Source organism: Bison bison, unplaced genomic scaffold (assembly GCF_000754665.1).
Source record: "Bison bison bison isolate TAMUID 2011002044 unplaced genomic scaffold, Bison_UMD1.0 scf7180017864032, whole genome shotgun sequence".
NCBI lineage: Eukaryota > Metazoa > Chordata > Mammalia > Artiodactyla > Bovidae > Bison > Bison bison.
In genome coordinates, this window is record NW_011494604.1 from 4,476,787 (window position 1) to 4,502,765 (window position 25,979).

The window sequence follows — 25,979 nt, forward strand, 5'->3', positions numbered from 1 at the left end:
ACCACAGTTCAAAAGCATCAATTCTTCGGCGCTCAGCCTTCTTCACAGTCCAACTCTCACATCCATACCTGACCACAGGAAAAACCATAGCCTTGACTAGATGAACTAGGTTGGTCATAACTTTCCTTCCAAGGAGTAAGCGTCTTTTAATTTCATGGCTGCAGTCACCATCTGTAGTGATTTTGGAGCCCAGAAAAATAAAGTCTGACACTGTTTCCACTGTTTCCCCATCTATTTCCCATGAAGTGATGGGACCAGATGCCATGATCTTCGTTTTCTGAATGTTGAGCTTTAAGCCAACTTTTTCACTCTCCACTTTCACTTTCATCAAGAGGCTTTTGAGTTCCTCTTCACTTTCTGCCATAAGGGTGGTGTCATCTGCATATCTGAGGTTATTGATATTTCTCCCGGCAATCTTGATTCCAGCTTGTGTTTCTTCCAGTCCAGCGTTTCTCATGATGTACTCTGCATATAAGTTAAATAAACAGGGTGACAACTGAGGGGTGGTAGGGTAATCCTAAACCTCAATAAACAGAAGAGGTGAGATGCAATGGTTGAGTCTGGAACACAGGGTGTAGGAGAGGATGAGGGATCAGTATCGGAGACCCAGGGTCTCCAGGAGAGGAGCCAGAACTGTGGTTACTGGAGTCAAGCGGGATGGGAGAGATTTTCAGGGAGGAGGGAATAGTCAAGGACAGTGAAGATTGAGAAAGGCTTTGACATGATGGCTTCTGGAGGGGCTGTTTCCACTCTCAGCTCTCAGTGAGCTGATGAGGATGAGAGTCAAGCAGGGGCTGGGGGAGTCCCTCAAGGAGGGACCTCCATCGATATTCCCCTTCCCAACAAAGGACATTGGTTTTTAGAAATCTACTGAATTAAATTTGCTTTCTGCCTATCTGGACTTTATATTTTGTCTGTTTTTTTTTTAAACTAAACATTTCCATTGTAAAAAATAATTCAGTAAAGTCAATATGAAAATAGAGAAAAGTATGAAGAAGAAAGTTGCGTATGGTCCCACCACTCAAGACCAGCACTGCAAGTATCATAGTACAAGCTCTGTTTTCTGTGCTTTTATTTAACAGTAGTGGAAATCCTACTATGCTACAATTTTATATACTGTTTTTATAAGCATGACATCATATGAATTTTTTCACATTACTACATATTTGGCAAAGTATGTCTTTAAAAAACTTATTTGTTGTAAAATGTATATTTGTTATAGAATAATTGGAAAAGAAAGAAGACAAAGACCACCCACAGTCTCATCACCCAAAGATGGCATTGCTCATTTATTCCTAGGCAATCATTTTTAATGTTTTTATCTTAACCCACATGAACATAGTGTAAAATTTTAAATAGTACAAAAGGGCTACTAATGAAAATTAACACTCCCCTGCCCTATTTATTCTCATTTTTAATCTTCATTCTACTTTTTTAGCTGATGATTTTTTAATAGTTACCTTCAAATTACTATTATTTCATGTGGTATCAGTTTTGTGTATTATCTGTGGCTGCCTCTGTAATACATAAAGATTTAACTCACTTAGTACCAAACTTCTACTCATTCCACATGGTTTCATCATTATTTTTAGTTGGTTATCTTTATAGCTGTATATACTATACCTATAGTTTATTTCTTATTTTGCCAACTGTGGATAGTACTTCTTCATTTTCCATTTTGTATGATAAAGATATTAGGGCCCCACTCTTTCCTTCAACTCTTTTCTATCCTTCTCTTCAGCCAAATCCTTTACATAGCTATAGTTTTACTATACTATTTATTTTTATTTCTTTCTGGTCACACCATGTGGCTTTTGGGATCTCAGTTCCCTACCCAGGGATCAAACCCTGGCTGCCAGGAGTGAACATACCAGGTCCTAACCACCAGCTGCTGCTGCTGCTGCTAAGTCGCTTCAGTTGTGTCCAACTCTGTGCGACCCCAGAGACAGTAGCCCACCAGGCTCCCCCGTCCCTGGGATTCTCCAGGCAAGAACACTGGAGTGGGTTGCCATTTCCTTCTCCAATGCATGAAAGTGAAAAGTGAAAGTGAAGTCGCTCAGTCATGTCTGACTCTTAGCGACCCCATGGACTGCAGCCTACCAGGCTCCTCCATCCATGGGATTTTTCAGGCAAGAGTACTGAAGTGGGTTGCCATTGCCTTCTCCGCCTAACCACCAGAGAGCCAGGGAATTTCCTGTGGTAATTTTGCTTTCTGTTTTGTTCATATTAAGGTTTGTTTGTTTCAGTTATAAATTACGTTCAGTAAAGGGCAATGATTTTATGTATATAATTTGATGGATTTTTACCCAAGTGTGCATCTGTGAAATCACCACTTTACCGCTTATACTTTTTTTTTAACATTCAGAAGTTTAAACTCTTTGTATCAAATTTGACCATCCTTCTCTTTGTGATTTCTTGGATTACACCTAAGCTTAGGAAGGTCTTCCCTCAAGTTTTGATGAAAATACAAATCTCTCTTTTTTTCCCTTCTCTCAATTTTCCCTGTTTTATTTTTAAATAGATACCGCTTTTTTAAAATCTCTTTTTTAAAACACTTTTTTTTTGTTGTATTGAGGTATAGCTGATTAACAATGTTGTGATAATTTCAAGTGAACAGAGAGAGGACTCAGCCATACATACATATGAATCCATTCTCCCCGAAGCCCCTACCCGCTCCCATCCAGGCTGGCACATACTATTGAACAGAGTTCCATTGGCTATACAGTAGATCATTGTTGTTTATTAAAGATTTATCTTTTTAATCTATCTGGAATTATTTTGATACATGGAAGGCTTTATGTGTATATCATGATAAAACAATAGCAACTGTTTTAAACCCACATTTTTATTGTATAAGGATAAAATTGTGTCAGAAAAAAGATCCTCTGTTATGTTTATATCTTTAAAATTTCAAGGAAGGGAGGTAGTCTTTTTTTAATTAAGGATTGCAGCCAGGTGGATTTTTGCTTGTTTTATTTTGTTAATGTTTAAAACCTGCCAGGCCTACTAGAGCAATATCTGTAGAGGTAATTGAGAATGAGGCAACAGAACTAAACAGCAACACTAAGCCAGTAATTTGGTCACACAGTGGGCTGCATCCTAATTAAGTGGAAGCAGGTGGAGACAGGAATGGGGAGGAGGGAAGAACAACACAGTCCTATCTTTTGAGGCCTGTAACAGAAAGGAAAAGCTTACCACTGACTTCAGAAGTGTAGGCTGGCAGATTGTCCAAGGACTGCCTTCCCTGCAGCAGGTCCTCTGGATTAATCACAGACCTAACTGTGGTCAGAGATAAAGGGCCTCTTGGAGAAAGCAAACAAAAAGAAAAACATGTACCCTGAAATAAGAACAACCAGGATCAAAGTTCAGTTCAGTTCAGTCACTCAGTCGTGTCCAACTCCATGGACTGCGACCCCATGAACTGCAGCACACCAGGCTTCCCTGTCCATCACCAGCTCCCGGAGCTTACTCAAACTCATGTCCGTCGAGTTAGTGATGCCATCCAACCATCCCATCCTCTGTCGTCCCTTTCTTCTCCCATCTTAAACCTTTCCCAGCATCTGAGTCTTTTCAAATGAGTCAGTTCTTTGCATCAGGTAGCCAAAGTATTGGAGTTTCAGCTTCAGCATCAGTCTTTCCAATGAATATTCAGGACTGATTTCCTTTAGGATGGACTGGTTGGATCTCCTTGCAGTCCAAGGGACTCTCAAGAGTCTTCTCCAACACCACAGTTCAAAAGCATCAAAGTAGTTTTTGAGAAATTCACCTTTGTCCTGGTTGCTCCTTGTGATGTCACCAAGTATGACTGACCCAGATGACAACTCAAGTCTTCACTGGGATGTGGTCTCCTTCTTCCTTGTTTTGGTGTCAGCAGCTCTGAGCTGCCCTGTCACCAAAACATAGGGCAGACCAGCCAATATCCTCTCATTGTTCAGTCACCCAGTCATGTCAGACTCTTTGCGACCCCATGGACTGCAGCATGCCAGGCCTCCCTGTCCCTCACCATCTCCTGGAGTTTGTCCAAGTTCATGTCCACTGCATCAGTGATACCATCCAGCCATCTCGTCCTCTGACCCTTTTCTTCTGCCTTCAATCTTTCCCAGCTTCAGGGTCTCTTCCAATGAGTCAGCTGATTGCATCAGGTGACCAAAGTATTTGAGTTTCAGCATCAATCCTTCCAATAAGTATTCAGGGTTGATTTCCTTTACTCCCAATGCAATACGACAGTGGCTGGACTCTGCCAGTCTTCCCCTTCTTCTTCTGTCATCTAGCCAGTTGGGAGACTAAAAGCAAAGAGTCTGCCAAGGAGGGAAGAGACTTAGATAAATGAGGGTCCAGGCTTAGTCACTGAGGATATGGAACTAACTTTGTTTAAAACATTGTTGCACTAATTAGAACATGCTCAGAAACAAATATTGTGACTATATTAGTGTTTTCCTGTTAGCAAGGGTGAGGCCAGAGGAGCTTCATTGGTGTTGTTAAAATGTTTGTTATCTTCTATTATCAGGTGAGCTTGTTTAAAATGTAGATTACATCCCAGATGTATGGGAACAACATCTATGTAGCATGGAGTATAGGGAGTAGGGGTCTGGACAGCTACTTTTTAACAACTCCTCAAATGATTTCAATAAATACTAAAGACAGCTACTGGATTACATTTAATGTAAGAATAAGTGTACTTGGGGCCAGCATAGGTCAAATATCCTTGGAGTCTTTACTTGGGTCCACTTCTTTTGTTAAAGTCCTGTTGTGTGTCCTAGTAAAGTGATAAAATTTTTGAAATCAAATTTAAACATCTCTAGGCTCCAAAATCACTGCAGATGGTGACTGCAGCCATGAAATTAAAAGACGCTTACTCCTTGGAAGGAAAGTTATGACCAACCTTGACAGCATATTGAAAAGCAGAGACATTACTTTGCCAACAAAGGTCCATCTAGTCAAGGCTATGGTTTTTCCAGTGGTCATGTATGGATGTGAGAGTTGGACTGTGAAGAAAGCTGAGCACTGAAGAACTGATGCTTTGAACTGTGGTGTTGGAGAAGACTCTTGAGAGTCCCTTGGACTGCAAGGAGATCCAACCAGTCCATTCTAAAGGAGATCAGCCCTGAGATTTCTTTGGAAGGAATGATGCTAAAGCTGAAACTCCAGTACTTTGGCCACTTCATACGAAGAGTTGACTCATTGGAAAAGACTCTGATGCTGGGAGGGAGTGGGGACAGTAGGAAAAGGGGATGACAGAGGATGAGATGGCTGGATGGCATCACAGACTCAATGGACGTGAGTTTGAGTGAACTCCGGGAGATGGTGATGGACAGGGAGGCCTGGCGTGCTGCGATTCATGGGGTCGCAAAGAGTCAGACACAACTGAGCGACTGAACTGAATTGAACTGAAGTATATCAAGTTCATACTGTTCATGGGGTTCTCAAGGCAAGAATACTGGTTTGCCATTGCCTTCTCCATTGGAAGGACCGGTGCCGAACTGAAACTCAATACTTTGGCCACCTGATGCGAAGAGCTGACTCATTTGAAAAGACCCTGATGCTGGGAAAGATTGAAGGCAGGAGGAGAAGGGGATGACAGAGGATGAGATGATTGGATGGCATCACCAACTCAATGGACATGAGTCTGAGCGAGCTTCGAGAGTTGGTGATGGACAGGGAAGCCTGGTATGCTGCAGTCCATGGGGTCACAAAGAGTTGGACACAACTGAGCGACTTAAGTATATCAGTATATATTCTGATGTATATCAGAAGTATATATTTTGCTTTAATTATAATGTTAACTGGTCCCTGTCTGCTAGTATAACCCCTGACACTGAGAAAAGTGAATAGGCCCTGTTGACCTCCGAACTTAGAATTTTTGTTATGTACAAACTTGTTAGGTGTCTATATCCTGATTCAAGTAAGCCTTACCATACTTAGATTGATCTGGTCTAGTCTCCCATGCATGCAGAAGAATGACTATTTCCTAGTCACATGTTGGAAATTCTAGGTCTAAGAAAAAGCCCATCTTCTGCATGATAGGAAGCCTAGACCAGGTAATTCTAGATGTGGTAAAGCAATTAGATGCATGTGAGGAAGCCCACATCTTCTGCTCCTCAGCCCTGGTCTTCAGCTCACTGGAGCCTGTCCTCTCTTTCCATTCTAGCATTGGGCCCTATGGATATTTCCCTCATGGTCATCATGACCTTGTTTGTCCTGGGCTCAATAGCCATCTTCCTGGAGGCTGCTGTCTACCTGCACAAGAACACCCGCTGCCCTATCAAGAGGAAGACCCTGATCTGGTGCAGCTCTTCACCCACGGTGAGGGTCCTGCAGCTGCCTTTGGGGAGGGGCTGAAGAGGAAGATTCCTTTCAACTCAATAATTCAAGTTGCCTTCCTCTACTACTTTAGGGTGGGGGTTTTAGTCTGCTATCTGCAGTCAGGATCCCATGCTTAGAAGGTCACAGACAGTGAGATGGAGTGTTTGAAATCTTAGAGCCACAGAAACAGCTCTAAGAACAGCTGAAGAACTGTCTGAGCCCACCAGCTATCCCACTCACTACTCCCCTGCTACTGTGTTGCTTTAAAATAAGCTTGTTTCCTGCACAGACCAGCAGTGGTTCCTCAGAGGGTAGGAGGAGAGTAATTTTTTCCCATGGGGTCATGTTCACTCTACCCTTACATTGTAAGTCCTTCTAACTCACTCTTACAGCCATTTGATAGCTCTTTGGCATGCTCGCAGGCCACATGATGGGGTTTCTCTTTCCGTGTGGTGAGCTCTGTGTCTGTTTTGGGTGAAGAACAAAGCCCTTGAGGTCCTTTTCTGCCAGATGACACCTGCCTGGGCCATCTCAAGACATCAGAGGTGCTCTAATAACATGGGATATTGAAAAGGAAGGGTTGGATCTTGGTCTACGTACTCTTAAAGATGAATTGACCTATTCCTACTCCAGTGACATATGTTGAGAGATAGTCTTCAAAAGAGCCTCTGACTCAAGGTGACTTGCTGTCTCTAACACTAGACAAGGAATAAACTGACAGCTGAATTTAAAAAATATTTTAATTAGTTGATTTAACTAGCTCTTTTTCCAACTGGTCACTTTTTTTTTAATATTTATTTGGCTGTGCCAAGTGTTAGTGGGATCTAGTTCCCTGAGCAGGGAACGAACCCAAGCCACTTGCACTGGGAGCTCAGAGTCTTGGCCACTGGACCACGAGGAAAGTCCCCAGTTAGTCACTTTTAAGTAATGGTGCCTCAGCTGTTTAGCTTTTGCTTCCTTCAGACCTTGCCACAAAAGGTGAGCATGCAGTCTCCTTCCTTACCCTAACCAGCTCCTGGTTCTTCTCCAAGCAGATAGTGTCTGCATTCTCCTGCTTTGGTCTCTGGATTCCTCGTGCCCTGACACTCGTGGAAATGGCCATAACTACGTGAGTGTCCTTCCCTGCCCCCAGCTGAACTTGATATCCCTCTGAGGTCCCCCTTCTGCTCCTCTCAACCCTGGGAATCCAGAGTTTGTGTCCTTTTTTTTTTTTTTTTTAATCCCCTGTCCCTTCCATAAGTCCATGCAAACAAACTGATCACAAATCAGGCCCTTTCCAACTTGTCTCTTGAACTTCTAGTGCATCTCAGGCATCATTTTGTTCTCACAGCCTGCCCTCTTCCACCTGTCCTCTCTCAGTTCTCAAAATGCCTAGACCCTACCTGACCCCTTCAGGAAGCCCCCGTCTCCCTGTCCTTTTGCAGTCTGTTTTTCTTTGGCAGCAGGTGGTATCCCGCCAGCTCCTGCCACCTCCCTTCTGTGTGCTCTTAGGCCCACCTCCCACCTCTCCCCAACTCCAGGTTTTACTCGATGTGCTTTTACCTGCTGATGCAGGCCATGGTGGAAGGCTTTGGTGGGAAGGAGGCGGTGTTGAGGACACTGAAGGACACCCCGGTGATGATCCATACAGGCCCCTGCTGCTGCTGTTGCCCCTGCTGCCCCCGAATCAAGATCACCAGGTGAGGCGGGAGGGAGAGGCTGCCTGGAGAGCAGACTGGCCTCTTCTGCACTCTCTCAAGAGCCTCTGCTGGCTCTCTCAGTCCTGCTTCAAGCCTCATGGAATTTGGCTTGTATGGAACAAAGCCAGTGATGAAAGGGTGGGCATCCCACAGCCAGGACCCACACACTGGGCACCCAAACAGGGGTAGGAGGAACAGAGGAAGGAGAACTCGAGAGTTCCCATCACTTACGCTCACTGTCCCCTACAAACTTTATCACAGAGAACAAACTGCACTTTGGACTATTTACTTTCCCCTTCCATCCGTTTCAGTTAATGAGGTTGGGGTCAATCCTCAGATAGTTCTTGCTCAAAAGGCATCATTCTGGTCTGAGGGTGAGTGGGAGGCAATAAAGATGGTTCCCAACGCTCTTCCTAAGTCCCCACCCACTTGACTATGTTGGTGTCTATGATGGTGGCCAAGCCTTGCCAGGAACCCAATGAGAGAGCTGGAAGTTCTGGTTGGGGTGGGTGATTTGTAGGCCTATGTTCCTAATCCTCTTCCTACTTCAGGAAGAGACTTCAACTGCTGCTGTTGGGCCCCATCCAGTACGCCTTCTTCAAGATATCATTGACCCTGGTGGGCCTGTTTCTCATCCCTGATGGCATCTTTGACCCATCAGACGTAAGTCCAGAGTAAGGGGCAGCAGAGGCCAAGATGAGTTTAATTCCTTTGAGCTCTAGAAGGAATAGCTGGAACCAGTATCCCCTGATTCAGGGCCCCAGGGTTGGGATAGCCCCAGGTACAGGGCGACTGTGGAAAAGCAGAGGCTCAGGGACTCTAACGGGGAGAGAAGAAGCTTTTTTATTTCCCCCACCATTGGGAGAAGGGAAAAAAAAGGAGAAAGGGGCTTGCTTCCTCACTGACTGCTTTCTGGCCTGCCACCAGATTTCTGAGGGGAGCACAGCTCTATGGATCAACACTTTCCTCGGTGTGTCCACCCTGTCGGCTCTGTGGACCATAGGCATCATTTTTCGTCAAGCCAGGCTGCACCTGGGCGAGCAGAACATAGGAGCCAAATTTGTTCTGTTCCAGGTAACTATACCCTGGGAGAGAAAAGATGGTTAATAATGAGCCACAAATTGTAGGGGTTAGAAGCAGAGACTAATAAAGGCTAGAAGTGGGTCTGGGAATCTTCTTAAGCCTTAGGTTTCCTGTGAGATTTGGGAAAGAATCCCTGCCCTTCCCCAGTTGTTGCTTTTCTGTGCTGTAAGTTTCCTAAGGTTGCTGGAGCAAAATAGCACAAAGCAGGTGGCTTAAAACAGAAATGCATTGCCTCACAGTTCTAGAGGCTGGAAGTCCAAAACCAAGCTGTCAGCGGCCCACATGCCCACTGAACACTGTTGGGGCGAACCCTTCCTTGACTATTCCTGGCTTCTGATTGTTTGCAGCAATCTTTGGCATCCTTGGCTTATCACAGGGCATTCTCCCCTTATGTGTCTGTGTCTCTTTTTCTGATAAGGACGTCGGTCATATTGGAATAAGGACCCACCCTACTTCAGTATGACCTCGTCTTAACTAATTACATCTAATCAGTTACCAAGACAATGATGGTCACATTCTGAGGTCCTGGGGGTGAGGACTTCAATGCATCTTTTAGGGGGACACAATGACGCCCATAACACATGAATTTTTAAACCTTAAATTCTTATACCTTTGCTGTTTTCTTTTCTTCACTACCCATTAATTCTAAAAATCTTGCAATTCATCACCACTAGAAATATCAGCAATGGCAACCCACTCCAGTACTCTTGTCTGGAAAATCCCATGGATGGAGGAGCCTGGTAGGCTGCAGTCCATGGGGTCGCTAAGAGTCGGGCACGACTGAGCAACTTCGCTTTCACTTTTCACTTTCATGCATTGGAGAAGGAAATGGCAACCCACTCCAGTATTCTGGAGTGGGATTCTGGAGAATCCCAGGGACAGAGGAGCCTAGTGGGCTGCCGTCTATGGGGTATCACAGAGTCGGACACGACTGAAGCGACTTAGCAGCAGTAGCAGAAACATCAGCATTATCACAGTTACAACTATATATGACCAGTACTACATATTAGGTGCTTTTCATACATTAATTACATTTAAGTTCACTATAATCTTCAGAATCATTGTTTTTTCTATTTTACAAATGAGAAACTGAGGTGTTTTGGGGTTTGCTCAAAGGTACATAAGGGATGGGACTGGAATTTAAACATACAACTATCTACTCCCAAACCCACATCCCTTCTCATCTGACTCTGCATCATCACCTCTTCCCCGAGAATTTTCCCAAAGGCACATTTGTTCACTTTTTACACTTTCCATTCTCTAAGCCCAGAGATAACCTTTCCACCAAATGCAATGACTTCTAGCTCCATATTGTTTCTCTTCTCTCTCCATTCTTTCTGTCTTCTTGCTGGGCCCTTCTCCTATTCCCAAGGCATAGTGATTCCTTTATAGTTAACAGATTGATTTCACATAAATTCTCATTTGACCTAAGCAGGTGCTGCTTACAGGCACATGGCAGGCAGAAGTGGAGGGTCTATAGGAAGACAGAGGACAGAAGAGCCTACCACGGAGTAAGGGACTGACAGGGCACAGAAAGGATCTAGGCTACAGAAGCACTTAGAGGTCAGGCCACAGAATAAAAGCCTTGTGATTAATTAACCTGCCCATGATTATTGGAGGGAACCCTGGACAAGCCAAGTCTACCCTGAGAAGCTGTGCATCAGAAAAGTGTACTCAGAGAGGGCAAGCACTAAGACACATTTCAAACACAGCAGTGGGCCGGCCAGCCTGTGCCAGGGATGCTGAGCCCCCATCCTCATTCCTCTTTTCTGTTCTGCAGGCACTCCTTATTCTGTCTGCTCTGCAGCCATCCATCTTCTCAGTCTTGGCCAGTGGTGGGCAGATTGCTTGTTCACCTCCCTTTTCTTCTAAAATCAGGTCTCAAGGTAAGCACATGGGGTTTCCTAGTCTATTCCAGGATGGGCAGGAGGGGGAGGTCCGAGAAGAGAGGATCTTAGATTGGAAGTAGGGCTAACCACTCTCAGAATATTCAGTGTTCTGCTTAGAGTATTGAGAAAGAGACCTCCAAGAAATCTAGCAGAGGCTCTGAGTCTATGACCTCTCTGATCACACAGACAGCTGCAATCCCACAGCTTGAGGCCCAGCCCTGATGATCAACCCAGGAAGCCATGGGTTCAATCCTCAGCTCCTGAAAGAGGAATAGGTGTGGTTAGGAAGCAGAGGGTCATGATGATAAAACATGCAAAAGAAATGTTTAATGCTAGCCTCAAAGTTCAGGAGGTAGAGAGCCAAGTTCTGGTTCTGGCTCTATTGTCAACTTGCCATGTTACTTGTGACAACTTAATATCTCTAGGTCCTGGTTTGAGGATAAATTAAGAGAAACTGCTGTCCAACTCATATGCCAGGGCTGGTATGGGATACCACCTCTGTTAAGTTAGAATAACCTATATTTTGTCCCATGCTGCAGTGATGAACTGCCACCTCCTCATCCTCGAGAGTTTTCTGATCACTGTGCTGACACGAATATACTACCGAAGGAAAGATGACAAGCTTGGATATGAACCTTTCTCTTCTCCAGACCAGGATCTGAACCTCAAAGCCTGAGGTGAATGGCTTGGACAATGAAAGAGACACTATATTCATTAGATGGGCACAGATTTCTTTACTGTTCTTCAACCTTGACCAAATGGGGATTGATTCTATTGTCAGCGCAAGCTGGCAAATGATGTGTGCTTGACTGTAGAGATGAATCAGAACTATGCGATAGGATGAAATTGTTTTGGATCTTGCCTGAGGAAGGTATTTTAAGCTTAATAAACAGGACGGAGTTTGATTTTCTACAATTGGGCACATTGCCTCCGTGGGTGCCATTAGCCCATCAAGATTGTATATTAAAAGGTTACTCTGAGCTTTCCCAAAGCAAATCAAAGGGGGAAGAGTGTATGATAGTTTTCTTGGTATAATAACAGGAATAGAACTCAGCCAGGCAAAACAGTAGGATCCCAAAGTCTCAAAGAAACAAGGCTTCTGAAGAACAGATGGAAGGTGTTTTCTTCCCTTACAGATGTGTCAGTAGGGCGCTGATGACATTAGACCTGGGAGATCTAGATCAGCCTCCCTTTGTGGGCCAATGGCTTTTTGAGTCTTCTGTGCCAAGCTGCAAAAGGAATTGCAATGATATGGGCACGCAATGATTCTGAGGAGACAAATTAGGATGCAAAAGTAAAGGAACTGATCATACAGGTAAAAGTCTCAAATACATAAAATATATAATACACATGTATACCAAGTCAAAACATATAAAATGAAACATTAGGTAAAATCACTTTGCCTTTATTTGGCTAATGACAAAAGCCAAAATAACTGAACAATAACAATTTAATAACACTCAGACAGGAAAAAAAAATACTGAACACCGATTAAGGAAAACGTCCTTGTGGACACCAGCACTGGTGATGGGGCCAACGTTTACACCAAGGCCAGTATTTCTTTCCAACACTCTTCTCAGGATCCACAATACAAAACAACTCAACCAATCAAATCTTTGTGTTCAAAACAGTCAGTGTCTCCCTAAGAATAGTGGGAAAGCCCACTTGAAAGCTAAGAAAACAGAACTGCAGTCATTTTAATGTTAAACCAACTACTTTTGTTTTCTACCCCAATCTAAGTACTAACATCAAACTTTGGCAGACAGAGTATCTTTCTTCTTTCTTTTAAAGAAAATTAACATTTAATAGTATAACCCCCAAAACATGTTCTACTTATTTGCAAAAATAATAGCTAGGGACCAGTCTTTATCCCATGACAATCTATTCCATGAGAGAAAACAAGAACAATCATTGTATGACCTTGAAAAATATAACTTTAAAAATACTTATATTGATAAGCTTGAAAAAAATACCATTAGTTAAAAACATTGTTAAGGGAGCTTTTCTCCTACCTGCATTGGTTCAACTTCTGGTGATAGTTTGCTGACAGAACATGTAAAAGCTATGGCTTTTAGGAAATTAAACAAAAGCAGCAAAATAGACTTGATTTGGAAAGATTTTAGATATAGGGTTTGAAACAGGATTAATAAGGCAATGAGCTCCAGAAAGACAAAAGCTGCCCATAAGTCAAGAAAGAATAAAAAGCACTGTGAAGAATCATTGTGGATGGAATATTCAAAGACTTCCTGGACAGCTGTGTGGTCACAAATAAGAAAAATGTAACTCAGGTGCTGCCTGCGATGTTATCAGTGATCAGAAAAGGTCAAAAGCTCTCTTGACCTCCCTCAAATTTTTCCTCTTATTCGGGACTTTCGACCTCTTCACATCCCCAACCTTCTTACCCAAGCCTCATCAAAATAATGGTCTTTGGCTCTAGTGGTCAGAAGCAGCTGGAGCAGTACAAATGACCCATTTCTACTCCTCTAAAATTTCAACCTCTACCCTTCAGTGCTATGGAGTCTAGTGTATGAAAAAAACAAACTTTCTGCCCAGCTCATCTCAAGGTAACTGATGAAATGGCACATCCTCACCACTGGCTACAAGGCTTCTGTCTCCCTTCTCCTTCTATTACAGAGAGGCTATAAGGCCAACCAACTTCTAAGGCTCTCCCATTTCTGCCACATTTGGCCTATTCAGGCTGACAGCTTTGCTTGTGCAATTTAGGGTTTAAGTAATATTAAAATTAATGTTAAAAATTAATATTAACAACACTAATATTTAAAGATTTACAGATCACACACACGGTTGTGGAATGCGAATCTCTAACCTCATTTAATTAGGCACAAATGATCAAATAATGCATCATCCCAACAACTTCCTCCACCCACCCACCGTTGTCCAGCATGTAGGATCACATTTATCCCAAAGTACCTAGCATGCCATGCCATAAAGTTTTTTGTTTTCAGTCAAAATTTCACGGAGATATACTGTGTTAGGAGACTGAGGCCACAGAGGCTCACCAGAAGGGGTGAGAGTTTTCCGACAACACGTGCACATGCCAGTGCTGGCAGTCTCATGGAGCTCGTTGGCCTAGACGTTATACTCCAAGGACAGGATGTGCCCAAAGCAGCCCATCTACAGAGCAGAGAAGGCAGGCCAAACATTTGGGACCCAGACAATACCTGTGAGGAGTGACTGCAGGCAGGAAAATCACATTTGGATTGCCTCCCTTTCCAAATATACTTGGACATGTATTTTGAGAGAAAATGTAGGTGGGTTTCAGTGGTGATTTCACCATTTTTCTATCAACAGAAATGGGCAGAATTCCCAAAAAGGGAAGACTGAAGCAGAAAAGTTAAAATATATGATCCTACAAAGCTGGTATTGTAGGAAAACATTAACTTCAACAGTTTCAAAAAAAGGACTTCAAGCCAAAGCCTGTGTAAACTAGATTTGATAGTAAAAATAGCACTTCATGAGAAGAGTTAGAAATGTAATTTTCATGGGCCATCAGGACAGCAAGAGGTTCACTGTTTATTCCTCTACTCTGCTGCATTCTGCTTCTCTGGATGATCTGAGTTTTAAGAACCTAGGTAGTCCTGCTGTGCAGGCAGGCAGTAACTCTAGCCACTGGCCCTCAGGCATAAGAGCAAGTTTTACCAGAACGTGTTCAGGAAAGGGATTATGAGATGCTCACAACCTTAGCAGAGGGGCAAAGATAAAATGTGGTTTTCTCAGCTGAAAACACTAAAACTCCACCCCCACAAGGGGTATTTATGAGTGATGAGATGGCCCTGGACAGAAGCAAATTTCCCCTGAACCTTATGATATGATAAGGATTAGGATTATGATAGATAATGATCTGCTAGGTCATGTGCTGTAGGATGCTACAAGCTGAAAAGGAGCTCATGCTCAACAGCAAGTGCTTAAGCTTCAGCATTCTCTGATGTGAAATTTAAGTGGTGAATCCCCTGGGCAACGTAACAGGGAGATGGGGGCAGGCAGAGGGAGAGGGAGGGAATCTACCACACTCTTATAATGTGAGCCACTGGAGACTTGCTAGAGGGGCAGTGATGTGAGTCCCTGCCAGATGCCAACTCCCTGGGGAAAAGAAACACCTCATGGAGCACTGGTTCCAGTCAAGGATACTATTACAAGGGGAAGAGGTCAAGATAGGGCTTTAAAAAGGGGTGTGTTTCCTTATGCTTTTGCACCTATGTTCTCTGCAAACCTCTCTCAATATTCAATATGGTTATGAGCAACATGGATTAACAGATCATGTTGAAACTGCAGACATTTACAAAGTATCCTTTGTAAAAAGCTAGGAAATGAGTATTAAGACAGGAGTAGTAGGGCTAGGGACTTACTCCCAGAGGAAAATTAAACTGACTTTGTATAGGTTTGAGTATTGTCCAACTCCCCTCCTCAATCAGAGTAAACCTGAAAGTGTTCCTCCCTTTAAAGGCAGGAAGAATTTAAAGATTACAAAAAAGAGATTGACAAGAGCTCCCAAATAACTGGGCAACAGAATTTTCTGAGAGATGAACACAGCATAGAAACCGCAGCTGATGCCATGTGGTCTGGTTCCATCCCCATCAGCGTCTTCATGGACCCCATTGGGTCCAACAAGAAACTCCTCAGGGAGTAAGAAAAGTCAGACTCAGATCTCCTTCTTCCCACAGCCACACGGACACACGTGCCAGCAGTATACATTGGGGATTTGTGGCCATTACTCAGCTTTTAGCTTTTTAAAAAAAGGAAACCAAGATTATGGTATTTCCCCTCCAAATCGCCCATCAGCATGGCTCACTGCCTGAAGGAGTTGGCAAGACAGTTTGCCTGAGAATAGAAGGCAAACACTACGGTGTATCAAGAAGAAAAGGCCTCTGGGTATTACACCACTTCCTTCTGCCCACTCCTCGGGGGCAAAAAATTAGTTCTACTTACTACGTTTGAAAGACTAATTTTTAAAAAATTAATAAAAATGACAATTTCCCTGTCAAGAGCACATGAACATAAACAGTAAAGCAAAGTCCATGGGGAGGGGATATGAATGCAGAACAGGCTTCTAAGATGTAGTTAGCCTCCTTCTTGGTGGGGATGGGTGATGTCTCTCCGAGGACAGGCTGTCTGGTCCCCCCATCCTAAGTCCTCTTGCCCCAACTGTCTTTCCTTTGTAGCTGTCCTTAGGATTAGTGTTGGGATCACAATCTGGAATTCAACAGAGAGCTTCTGAAGGTTGGGACAGAGGGAAGGGAGGAGAAAGGAGAGATGAAAATTTAGTCTTCTTCATCCTCACTGATATCATAGGCTGCAGACTTGTGTCTGGAGAGGTTTGTTGGGGAGGAAGGCGGGGAAGTCTTGCCAGAGAAGGGCCACCGGAAAGAGGGAGAGGGGGAACGTTCACGAGTGGGGCTGTTGCTGGGACTCTGCCTTGGACTGATGGCCTGCAGCATCCGGCCTTTCCCCTCTTTCAGCATATGTTTCTGGGGAGACCAAAAGGAAGAGTTAGAAGAAACCTATGGATCCTACTAACCAATGGAGGAGATCTGAGACTTCAAATTATCGTGAGTGCCCTCTGTAATGTCAAAAGTGACCAAGTAAGCCACAGATACAATTCTAAGCAATTTCTCAGTCAAAGTGGTTATGCTAGACTACATGTCTAAGGGGTCCCACCTGTTATCCACTGTCACCCAATCTTTGACTTCTATGTCAAAGGAATTCTTAAAAAGCTACCTGGTCTGTAGTCTAGGTTCTAGGCAAAAACAAAGGAATTAACTCAGACAAAAGGGTATCTACCTTAGTTTTGGGGATTTTCTGAAAATTCTATATTCTCCATGAATAATCTATTCTGGCATCCAAGCACCCCCACAGCCAGATCATCTCTGATATCCTAGGGCTCATCTGCTAATAGCTACACATGCACCTCTTATCTAGCTCAAAAAGACCTTGCCTATTCCTCAAGGACAGAACTCCCACCTTACCCAGCAATCCTGCAGTGGCTGCTTGTAGTCGAGGCAGTGGTTTTGTTTTTTTTTTTAAACTGTTCTTTGCTCTTTCCTTTCCTTCTATCCAAAACTGTAATGTAGAAGCAAGCTAGGCACGGTTACTCACTTGTCACCATATTTGGAGGTTTATAGAGAGCTGGCAAAATTAGGCGAACGTATAACCACTTTCTGTAAAGATTTTTAAAACCTTTCTGGGGATAGTTGAAATATAGTTCTGCCCAATAAAGGGAACATATTAGATAACTTCTTATTGTCAATGTCCCTTTCTGCTCAAGGATTCTATAGTTCCTTTCACAGCATAAGAATTCCCTAGATTTTCCTGAATTTCCCTAAATAGCCCAGCAGGAAGGAACATACCAGCGCTCCTTCTGGACCAAACATTTCCAGGAAACTTCCAATGAATTCTCGGGATTTCTCTTCCCATTTCTGAATGAGGTCAATGCTTTTTTCTTCCACCTTCTGAACAAATTCCTTTGACTTTTCCTCCACATCTTTCACTTTCTTCTTTACTTTGTCAACTCGCTCCTGTAAGTGGTATTTCTTCTCCTGGATAAAGAAATAACTGTTTTGAGAAATAATACTCACTCTGACCTTCCATACCAAGGGGAAGGAAAAGACTTGGTTTGGTACTCTATTTAGACACTCCTTTTGGTCTTGAGAATTTCACTTTACTTTAATATATCCCATATTTCCCTACCATGGTAACAGAAAAGATATGCTCTGGATGGTCATCCTAAGTAAAAGTGTAATAATTCTAAGATTGTAGAGCCCAGGACTAAACTAAATGCACAGGGTAAGCCCAGTAACAGACTGGCATATACCAAACAAACTCAGATTTTTAAGACAAAACATTAACTTGGAAGATAAACATGCCCAACAAAACCCAAAACCCCATTCTAGACAGAGATGTATATGTATAGGGAGGGAGCACCAAGATCACTGTACAGTACTGCCAACAACAAGTCAACTCTAACAGGTTGAAAAAGAAAGTAGTAGACCTTTTACTTAATTCATTTATTGTGCTAAAATTTTCCCTCCATCACTGGCTTATTCTATGACTACAGAGAAGTTGTTTTTTTTTTTAACATCTGGAGGTCTGTTTGCTCATTCGCAAAGTAAGGACGATACTCATTGGTCCTGTCAGCTGCCCTAAAAATAAGGGAAAATTGTATGAACCCTCCCAAAGGGAGGGAAGGAGTCTTCAGCCAAATGAAAAGTGTTCTCATTTTCAGATCATAAAGGGGAAGGGGAGTATGTTTAGGATTCTTAAATACCTGAAAATAAATTCTGCAGTGTAACAACAGTGTAACAGTAGCCAGCGTTTATCTGCACAGATAAATCAATTTAGATGAAACCATTTTACCCATTCATAATTCACAGAGCTGGGAACAAATGAGGGAGCATGGTAAATTACTCACGTATAGAAGACACAGCAGCTTTCTTCTTTTTAAATCAAGTTTACTGAGGTATAATTTATATACAAAATGTACAGCAGTTTGTTTCTAAGGGCAATATTAAGCTAAGATAAACTTGCTTTCATAATCAAATTTTAAAAGTTAGTTCCATGTGCCTTGAGAAGTTGCATGCAAAATGCTGTGTGTTACTATCCACACAGGGAGAAGATCCATAGTTTGCATCAGATTTATAAAGACCATACAATTAAAAAAAAGTTAAGAACTACTGTTTTAAATGTATTCAATATAAACACTGTACTTTGTAAGTTATACATTCTTATTTAATTGGCTGTATGTCCTTATATCAATGTTGTGATACTAGACCATAAAGGCAGATAATGCTTCTTTTTATAGAACAGATACATCCAAATGCTCTTTGTAAAAAGCCTGGCATAGTACTATGTGCAAAGAGGTATCCACTGAGCTTTTGGAGGTGATAATAAGAGCAGATTGAAGAGCAAGTTTAACTTAGACAAAGTGAGAGGCCACATGTCCTATAGGGCCAGGGAACTCTGGGATGAGGTTAGAACTTACATTGATAAAGCTGACATTGAGTTCCTTTGCTGTGTAGCCCCTCTGGAGGTTCCTCCTGGCATACACATCATAGTCACGGACAATTCGAGTGATGATGTCTGATGTGGAGATACCTTCTGTCCTCTGTGTTGGAGCAAACATGCCTAACCCAAAAACACAAATACTGTGATACTCTGAATAGCTCAGGCAGTAGGACTAGATGGAAACTGGGAGCCACAGTCCTTTCCTATCCTCAAAAAGCAGAGTCTGCTATTACTAAGTACAGTCTGAGATACTGACATACAGAAGGAAGACTGAATGAAGGGTTAGGAGTAAGGAAATGTCCTAATATTAAGAAAAGAATGGGGCTGGAGAAGGGTTTCTTGAAATTAAAAAGACAACAAAAGTAGATGTTTAGACTGAGAACTGATGGATATGATGCTATGCTGACTTTAACCTCTTATCCAAAGTGTGACCTAAAAGTGGATGTTGAATTTCTCACTGTATAAATTTTCCTCTGTAGTGATGTGATTGAATATGTCATTATTCCGGAGACTCCATAAAATGAGGATGCACATCACCTTACTCACCTGCTTCCTTGATGTGCTTATAAACATCATCACTCCCAGCAGAAGAATAAGGGATGTCATCATGAGCCACAAAATCAATCTGAAAATAAGGAAACATCATTAAAACTCAGGATAACTGCTACTTAGAAAGAACCAGGCAACACTCTGTGGCCCAGAAAAAGGGCCACAAGGTGAAGCCAGGCCTCAAATGAACTTTTCTCTTTGTCTCTCCTTGCTCGGCTCATAAATTTCACAATTCTTTTACAAGTGATCCAACCTAACTGTTTATGGATCATAAACATGAAGTTAGCCAGTTTATCTTCTAGTTGCTCCTCCTGGTTCCTGGAAGTGCTACCCTCACACTGAATACCAGTCACCACGGTGTGGGAAATAGGCCTGGAGGATTTTGTGGTATGCTAGCTAGTGGATGGAGTCAAGAAAAGAAGAAAAGAAACCTCCCTATCCTCCTGGCTCCACAAGCACTGGTCAAACACAGTTTCTAAAAATATGAGAAAGAAGTCACTTCTTTGTTAACTAGTTTCTCTCTAAGTCTGTGAGGTAAATGGGAATATAAAAATAGCAACCAAGAGCCCCATAAAAGACCTTTAGGTCTCAGATTTATCACTTTACTACTGTCAATATCTCTTGCACTGGGATCAACAATCTTTCTAAACCTCAATTACTCCTTCTTGAATAGGCCGTATCTCCTTTGTTAATATAATTGCTAATACCACTATACAGCTCCAAGAAGCCATTGTAATGTTGCGCTCATCAGGACTATGTCAGGAACTCTCAGCTAACATATCAATTACCCATGAACAATTTGTCAGGGACACAAAGGCAGCAAAGTGAAAATAAGAACGGTGAGCAAGCCAGACTCATGACTGACGATATACTACAAACAAGGAGAGAAAAGGGAATCTGGGAGTCCCTCTAACCTCTTCTGCCTGGGCCTGCCTGGCCATGTTGCTGAGAATAATCTTGCTCTTCACCTTTGGTACCACTGGCTGCTAAATGTTGATGCAGAAAAGCTACAGAACTATAAAAGGTCTGTCCAAATCCTAAATAGTTGTAACAAATATCCCTTAGCTTCAGGCTTACCCAAATACTGCTTTTGAAGCACTTTGGCTACTTTTTATTTCCTGTCTCACTGGACAATTTACTTTCAACATTCTACACACCACTGTAGAGAACTGACAACGTGCTTGCTGGTTCCTCAAGCTTGAGGGCCTCCAACCGGACCTGGTAAGTTCTTCTCAGCTATAAACCTGGTAAGTTCTTCTCAGCTATAAACCCATCTTTTGTAGGAAATCTGCTTTTTTAATGTGGGAAAATAAAAAGGAGATAAGGATTTTTATAATACCAATTCACTGAGACAAAGTGAGAAACATCCCTGGTTTCTGACCCCACATAATTTCTAGACTGAAATTAAAAGTCTTGAAACTAAATTTAAGCCAATACAAGATAAGTCCATGTTTCTATATCTTATTTCCTGGAATGTGAGCTCCTTGAGAGCATGGAAAAAAAGCTATGACCAACCTAGACAGCATATTAAAAAGCAGAGACATTACTTTTCCAACAAAGGTCCATCTACTCAAAGCTATGGTTTTTCCAGTGGTCATGTATAGATGTGAGAGTTAGACTATAAAGAAAGCTGAGTGCTGAAGAATTTATGCTTTTGAACTGTGGTGCTGGAGAACTCTTGAAAGTCCCTTGGACTGCAAGGAGATCCAACCAGTCTATCCTAAAGGATATCAGTCCTGAATATTCATTGGAAGGACTGATGCTGAAGGTGAAAGTCCAATGCTTTGGCCACCTGATGGGAAGAACTGACTTATTTGAAAAGACCTTGATGCTGGGAAAGATTGAAGGCGGGAGGAGAAGGGTACGACAGAGGATGAGATGGTTGGATAGCATCACCGACTCAATGGACATGAGCCTGAGTAAACTCCGGGAGTTGGTGATGGACAGGGAAGCCTGGTGTGTTGCAGCCCATGGGGTCGCGAAGAGTCAGACACAACTGAGCTACCGAACTGAACCGAGAGCATGGCTGGGGCTAGGTATACTCTAAAGAGGCTGGTACACTACGAGGATGTACACATCTATGGGGGAAAGAGTGGGGGTGCATAGAGGTTAAATTTCTAGCCCTGCTAGAGTGTAACCTGGTTATTTGGCCTCTCTGGCCCTGTTCTCATATGTAAAGTGGAAATAACTAATAACTACCCAACAGGACTTTCATGGGGAACAAATGAAATATAATGGATGTAAAAGCGCCTCTAAACCATCAAATCCAATAAAAATGTCAGGGATGACTATTATTAGAAGTAATAACATCATCTCTTTTATATTAAATTTACAGAGAAGGTAGAAATAAAATAAAGCTAGTGGAAAACTAGCCCAAGTACCAGAAGCCTTCAAAATTGAGGGAATTACAAAACAGGGAATGGGAACATGTACTCAGTTTCTTACCCGGTGTTCTGCCAGGAACTCTGGTGTCAGGGTCCAGGGGGCATTCCTCACCACCTCATCCACATAGCGGCAGTGCTGCACTGCATCATAGCGCTCATTTTCATTCATCACAGTGAAGCCTTTGAAGTTGTGTGTTAGCTCATCACTGCAAACTGAGTTCACCACATCATAAGGTTATAAGTCAAAGTCCCCTCTGCTTGCTTAACCACACCTCGGTCACTAACCTCTACCATTTCCTAGGATTGTAACCAAGCACCCCACTTGGATAACAATACTCTAAATGTACCTCAGTCTGGATAACAATGCTTTCTAATCCAAGATACACCTTCGGGAGCAATACTCACTATGTTCACACTTTGGAAAGGAGAGGATACAACAGAAGACTATGATCTTTGGCTTTGAAATGAACCTACTGTACATTTCTGCATCAATGAACAGTTTAAAAAAAAATGTTTTCCTATCAGACTGGAAAGTATCAGTTGCTCAGTCATGTCCGACTCATTGTGACCCCATGGACTGTAGCCCACCAGGCTGCTCCTCTGTCCATGGGATTCTTCAATCAAGAATACTGGCATGAGTTGTCATTCCCTTCTCCAAGGGATCTCCCCAATCCAGGGAGCAAAGCTCGGTCTCCCACATTGAGGGCAGCTTCTTTACTATCTGAGCCACCAGTTAAGCCCTATTAGCCTGGACTGGACCACATAACATTTGCTTAGCAGACTTTTGTACTTCAGCTGATTCAGAATGATAAACTGAGAGGCTTCCCAGGTGGTACAGTGGTAAAGAATCTGTCTGCCAATGCCAGGAGATGCAAGAGATGTGGGTTCGATCCCTGGGTTGGGAAGATCCCCTGGAGAAGGGCATGGCAACCCACTCCAGTACTCTTGCCTGGAAAATACCATGGACAGAGGAGCCTGGTGGGCTAGAGTCCACGGGGTCACAAAGTCACACACCTGAGCATGCACAGTACACATACAAACATACAGAGTCATGTTAGGGTGATAAACTGAAATCTAAAGTAAATGCTATTTTAAAGTAGGCGATAGGGGATCAGACTGCAGAAACCAGCCAAAACCAGTGAGATAAATCCTGGACATCTCAAGTCAATGAGCTTAGAGCATCTCTCTCCAGGTTTATACAGTTCAGATTTTAGATACTTCATGTTCTTCATATGCTTCACATTTTAAAAAGGCAACACTATATCCTTCATTTAAAAACCAAAATAAGAGTGAATGTACTCAGGTTATAAAGACAGGAGAAAAAGGGCTACTATAATTTTTTTCTGGACAGCACCTAAGTCAGTAGGTGTTTTCTTACCTCCCACAATGAGGTATGTATTAGGGAAAAGGTTCTTTGCTTGCATCAGAGCCCGGGCATGACCAGAATGAAATAAGTCAAATATTCCATCTGCATAAACTCTCACAGGCCGTTCACCTAAATCCAAAGGAAAGAATTTATCAGACAAACACACTGACTCAATACGTCATATTTAACAAATGCAAATGGCACTGTGTGACTGTTCAATTCTTGCACAACTCCCTTTTAAGGTGTTCTCTGGCTACTCACCTTAATTTGGGGTGTTTGGGGATTGTAAGGAATAACATCACAGAATTCCACAGACTCTCTTGGCATTATAGCCACGAACTCTCTTTGTCAGCCTGGGTTTACCAAATTGATCAGGTAATTGAGTTTCTTGATTATGTTTTCTTGAAGTTTTTTAAGAAGTGAAGGGAAGAGTTATACAAGAACTATATCTAAAACTTTAAAATCATCATTTTTGGTTTATATTTAAACTTCAGTTATGTTTAAACAGACTATAATTAAACTATAGTCTTGGCTGCCGGCTCTCATTTTCAAGCTGCTGTGATTACTAATGACTAACATTTTGCTTGAAAATAAAATACTTTGCTTTGAAAGTAAAGAGTGATCCAGAGGAGTGAGACTGAAAAAGAAGGAAGGTAAGCACCAGTTGTCAATCTATTGCTTCTCAGTCCCAGATTCACCCTCACTATCTGCTCTGTGGTAACAGATGGAATTTCTTCAAGCATTTCTCCTTGATAGTGAATATGTTAACCTTCTCAGTATACGGTGATTTAGAAAATACTTGAAAATCATATATAAATACTTTAGGACTTTATATTAGAGCTTTTCCTCTTTTCCTGTCCATTAGTGAAAATAATAAATGACTATCAACTTATTTTTAGTGGTAGTGGACTGTGAAAGAAAACGCAGGAAATGATTTCCTGGGGTACAAGGCTAATTCTAAAGTCAAGTAAACACACTGAGAAAGAAATTGATAAAGTTGTTCATCATGCTTCAAATGATAAATCTAATGAGTCCTAGGCAACCTATTTCCACTACATGAATAAAAGAAGAGTTGTTTTACTGTAGCAGCAAAAAAGAACAGTAGGAACATCTGCATTATTTTTGGAAAGAAGTGTCAGAGCCTTATCAAATACACCATACTGAAGGTAGGGATAAGATACATCTCCTTCCTGCCTTGAGGACAATGAATCAAGAGAGAGGAAGCTGGTTCTCAGGAGGCTTATGGACTTTTCTTTATAGATAGCTTTATCCATAAATGAATAGTTTTTAAATTGAGAAATCATACACTGCTGATAGAAATATAAACTGGTAAAACTTTTAAGAAATGAAATTAGGCAATATCTGTCAAAAGACAAAGGACAAATGTTTATACCCTTTAGCCCAGCTATTCCAATTCTAGGAATTTATCTCATGGATATGTTTGTAAATATGTATGCAGATTGCATTATTCACTGCAGCACTCTTTGTAATAGCAAAACTTTGGAAACAACCTAAACTTCATTGGAAGACTATGACATGATCCACCCACTAAAACTGTGGGAAGACTTTGCTTATATTATTTGCTTAGATATCCATAGGAAATTGGCAATACTGGTTGCCTGCAAAAGGGATACTAGGTGGATGTGAGATAGTAGTGAGAGGAAGACATTTCACTCTGTGTCCTTTTTCAATGTTAGGTCATGGGAACGCATCGATTTTATAGGAAGTAAAATTTTTAAATAAATACACCAATACAACAAAAAACGGAGAAATAATATGATGGATTTAGGAGTCAGAAAAAGTTATAGCTTAAGCTTGCCAACAAGCTACATTCCTATGTAATCTTAATCTCTTTAAGTATCAGTTTCCTCACCTACAAAACAAAGCAGCCCCCGCCCAATCTGAGTAGTATAGTCTCTCTTCAACATCCTAGAAATCATGACCATGAAGCAACTAACATACTTCTATCTTTCCTAAACAAGTCCAGAGTAGTTATGATCTCACTTTATTTGATCCTAAAAGGCAACAGATAGAATATAAAACTTGAGAATATTGTGCTGGTGTTCTTTCCATTAGTATATAACAAGGGCAAAGTGAGATGAGGAGATTTAGCTCAGTAAACACACTTCCTGGAGAGTGCCAGTAGGACAGAATGCTGTTAACACTGAGTGGCTATTTGCCAGCAGTTAAACATCCACATCAGGAAGTTCACGGTTCACATATTGCTTGAAGCCTGGCTTGGAGAATTTTGAGGATTACTTTACTAGCATGTGAGATGAATGCAATTGTGTGGTAGTTTGAGCATTCTTTGGAATTGCCTGTCTTTGGGATTGGAATGAAAACTGACCTTTTCCAGTCCTGTGGCCACTGCTGAGTTTTCCAAATTTGCTGGTATATTGAGTGCAGCACTTTCACAGCAGCATCTTTCAGGATTTGGAATAGCTCCACTGGAATTCTATCACCTCCACTAGATTTGTTCGTAGTGATGCTTTCTAAGGCCCACTTGACTTCACATTCCAGGATGTCTGGCTCTAGGTCAGTGATCACACCATCGTGATTATCTGGGTCGTGAAGATCTTTTTTGTACAGTTCTTCTGTGTATTCTTGCCATCTCTTCTTAATCTCTTCTGCTTCTGTTAGGTCCATACCATTTCTGTCCTTTATCGAGCCCATCTTTGCATGAAATGTTCCTTTGGTATCTCTGATT

The 25,979-nt window shown here is 42.1% G+C and overlaps 2 protein-coding genes across 4 annotated transcripts in view; one reads left to right on the forward strand and one right to left on the reverse strand.

Moving 5' to 3' along the window:
• The window catches only part of SLC51A (solute carrier family 51, alpha subunit), an 18,811-nt gene extending 6,302 nt beyond the window's left edge, over nt 1-12,509 (forward strand). Inside the window, exons 3-9 of the mRNA XM_010834334.1 lie at nt 6,149-6,303; nt 7,338-7,411; nt 7,824-7,982; nt 8,534-8,645; nt 8,910-9,056; nt 10,846-10,951; nt 11,494-12,509. Coding sequence (XP_010832636.1) covers nt 6,149-6,303; nt 7,338-7,411; nt 7,824-7,982; nt 8,534-8,645; nt 8,910-9,056; nt 10,846-10,951; nt 11,494-11,630 — 890 coding nt within the window. The 3' untranslated portion in view covers nt 11,631-12,509. The remainder of the gene's footprint in view (nt 1-6,148; nt 6,304-7,337; nt 7,412-7,823; nt 7,983-8,533; nt 8,646-8,909; nt 9,057-10,845; nt 10,952-11,493) is intronic.
• PCYT1A (phosphate cytidylyltransferase 1, choline, alpha) overlaps nt 12,344-25,979 on the reverse strand; it is a 49,862-nt gene continuing 36,226 nt past the window's right edge. For all 3 annotated transcript variants that reach the window (XM_010834331.1, XM_010834330.1, XM_010834333.1), the window contains 6 exons: nt 23,285-23,401; nt 21,968-22,119; nt 19,520-19,598; nt 18,951-19,093; nt 17,320-17,508; nt 12,344-16,440 (listed from right to left, as the gene is read on the reverse strand). In XM_010834331.1, coding sequence (XP_010832633.1) covers nt 16,234-16,440; nt 17,320-17,508; nt 18,951-19,093; nt 19,520-19,598; nt 21,968-22,119; nt 23,285-23,401 — 887 coding nt within the window. In that variant the 3' untranslated portion in view covers nt 12,344-16,233. The remainder of the gene's footprint in view (nt 16,441-17,319; nt 17,509-18,950; nt 19,094-19,519; nt 19,599-21,967; nt 22,120-23,284; nt 23,402-25,979) is intronic.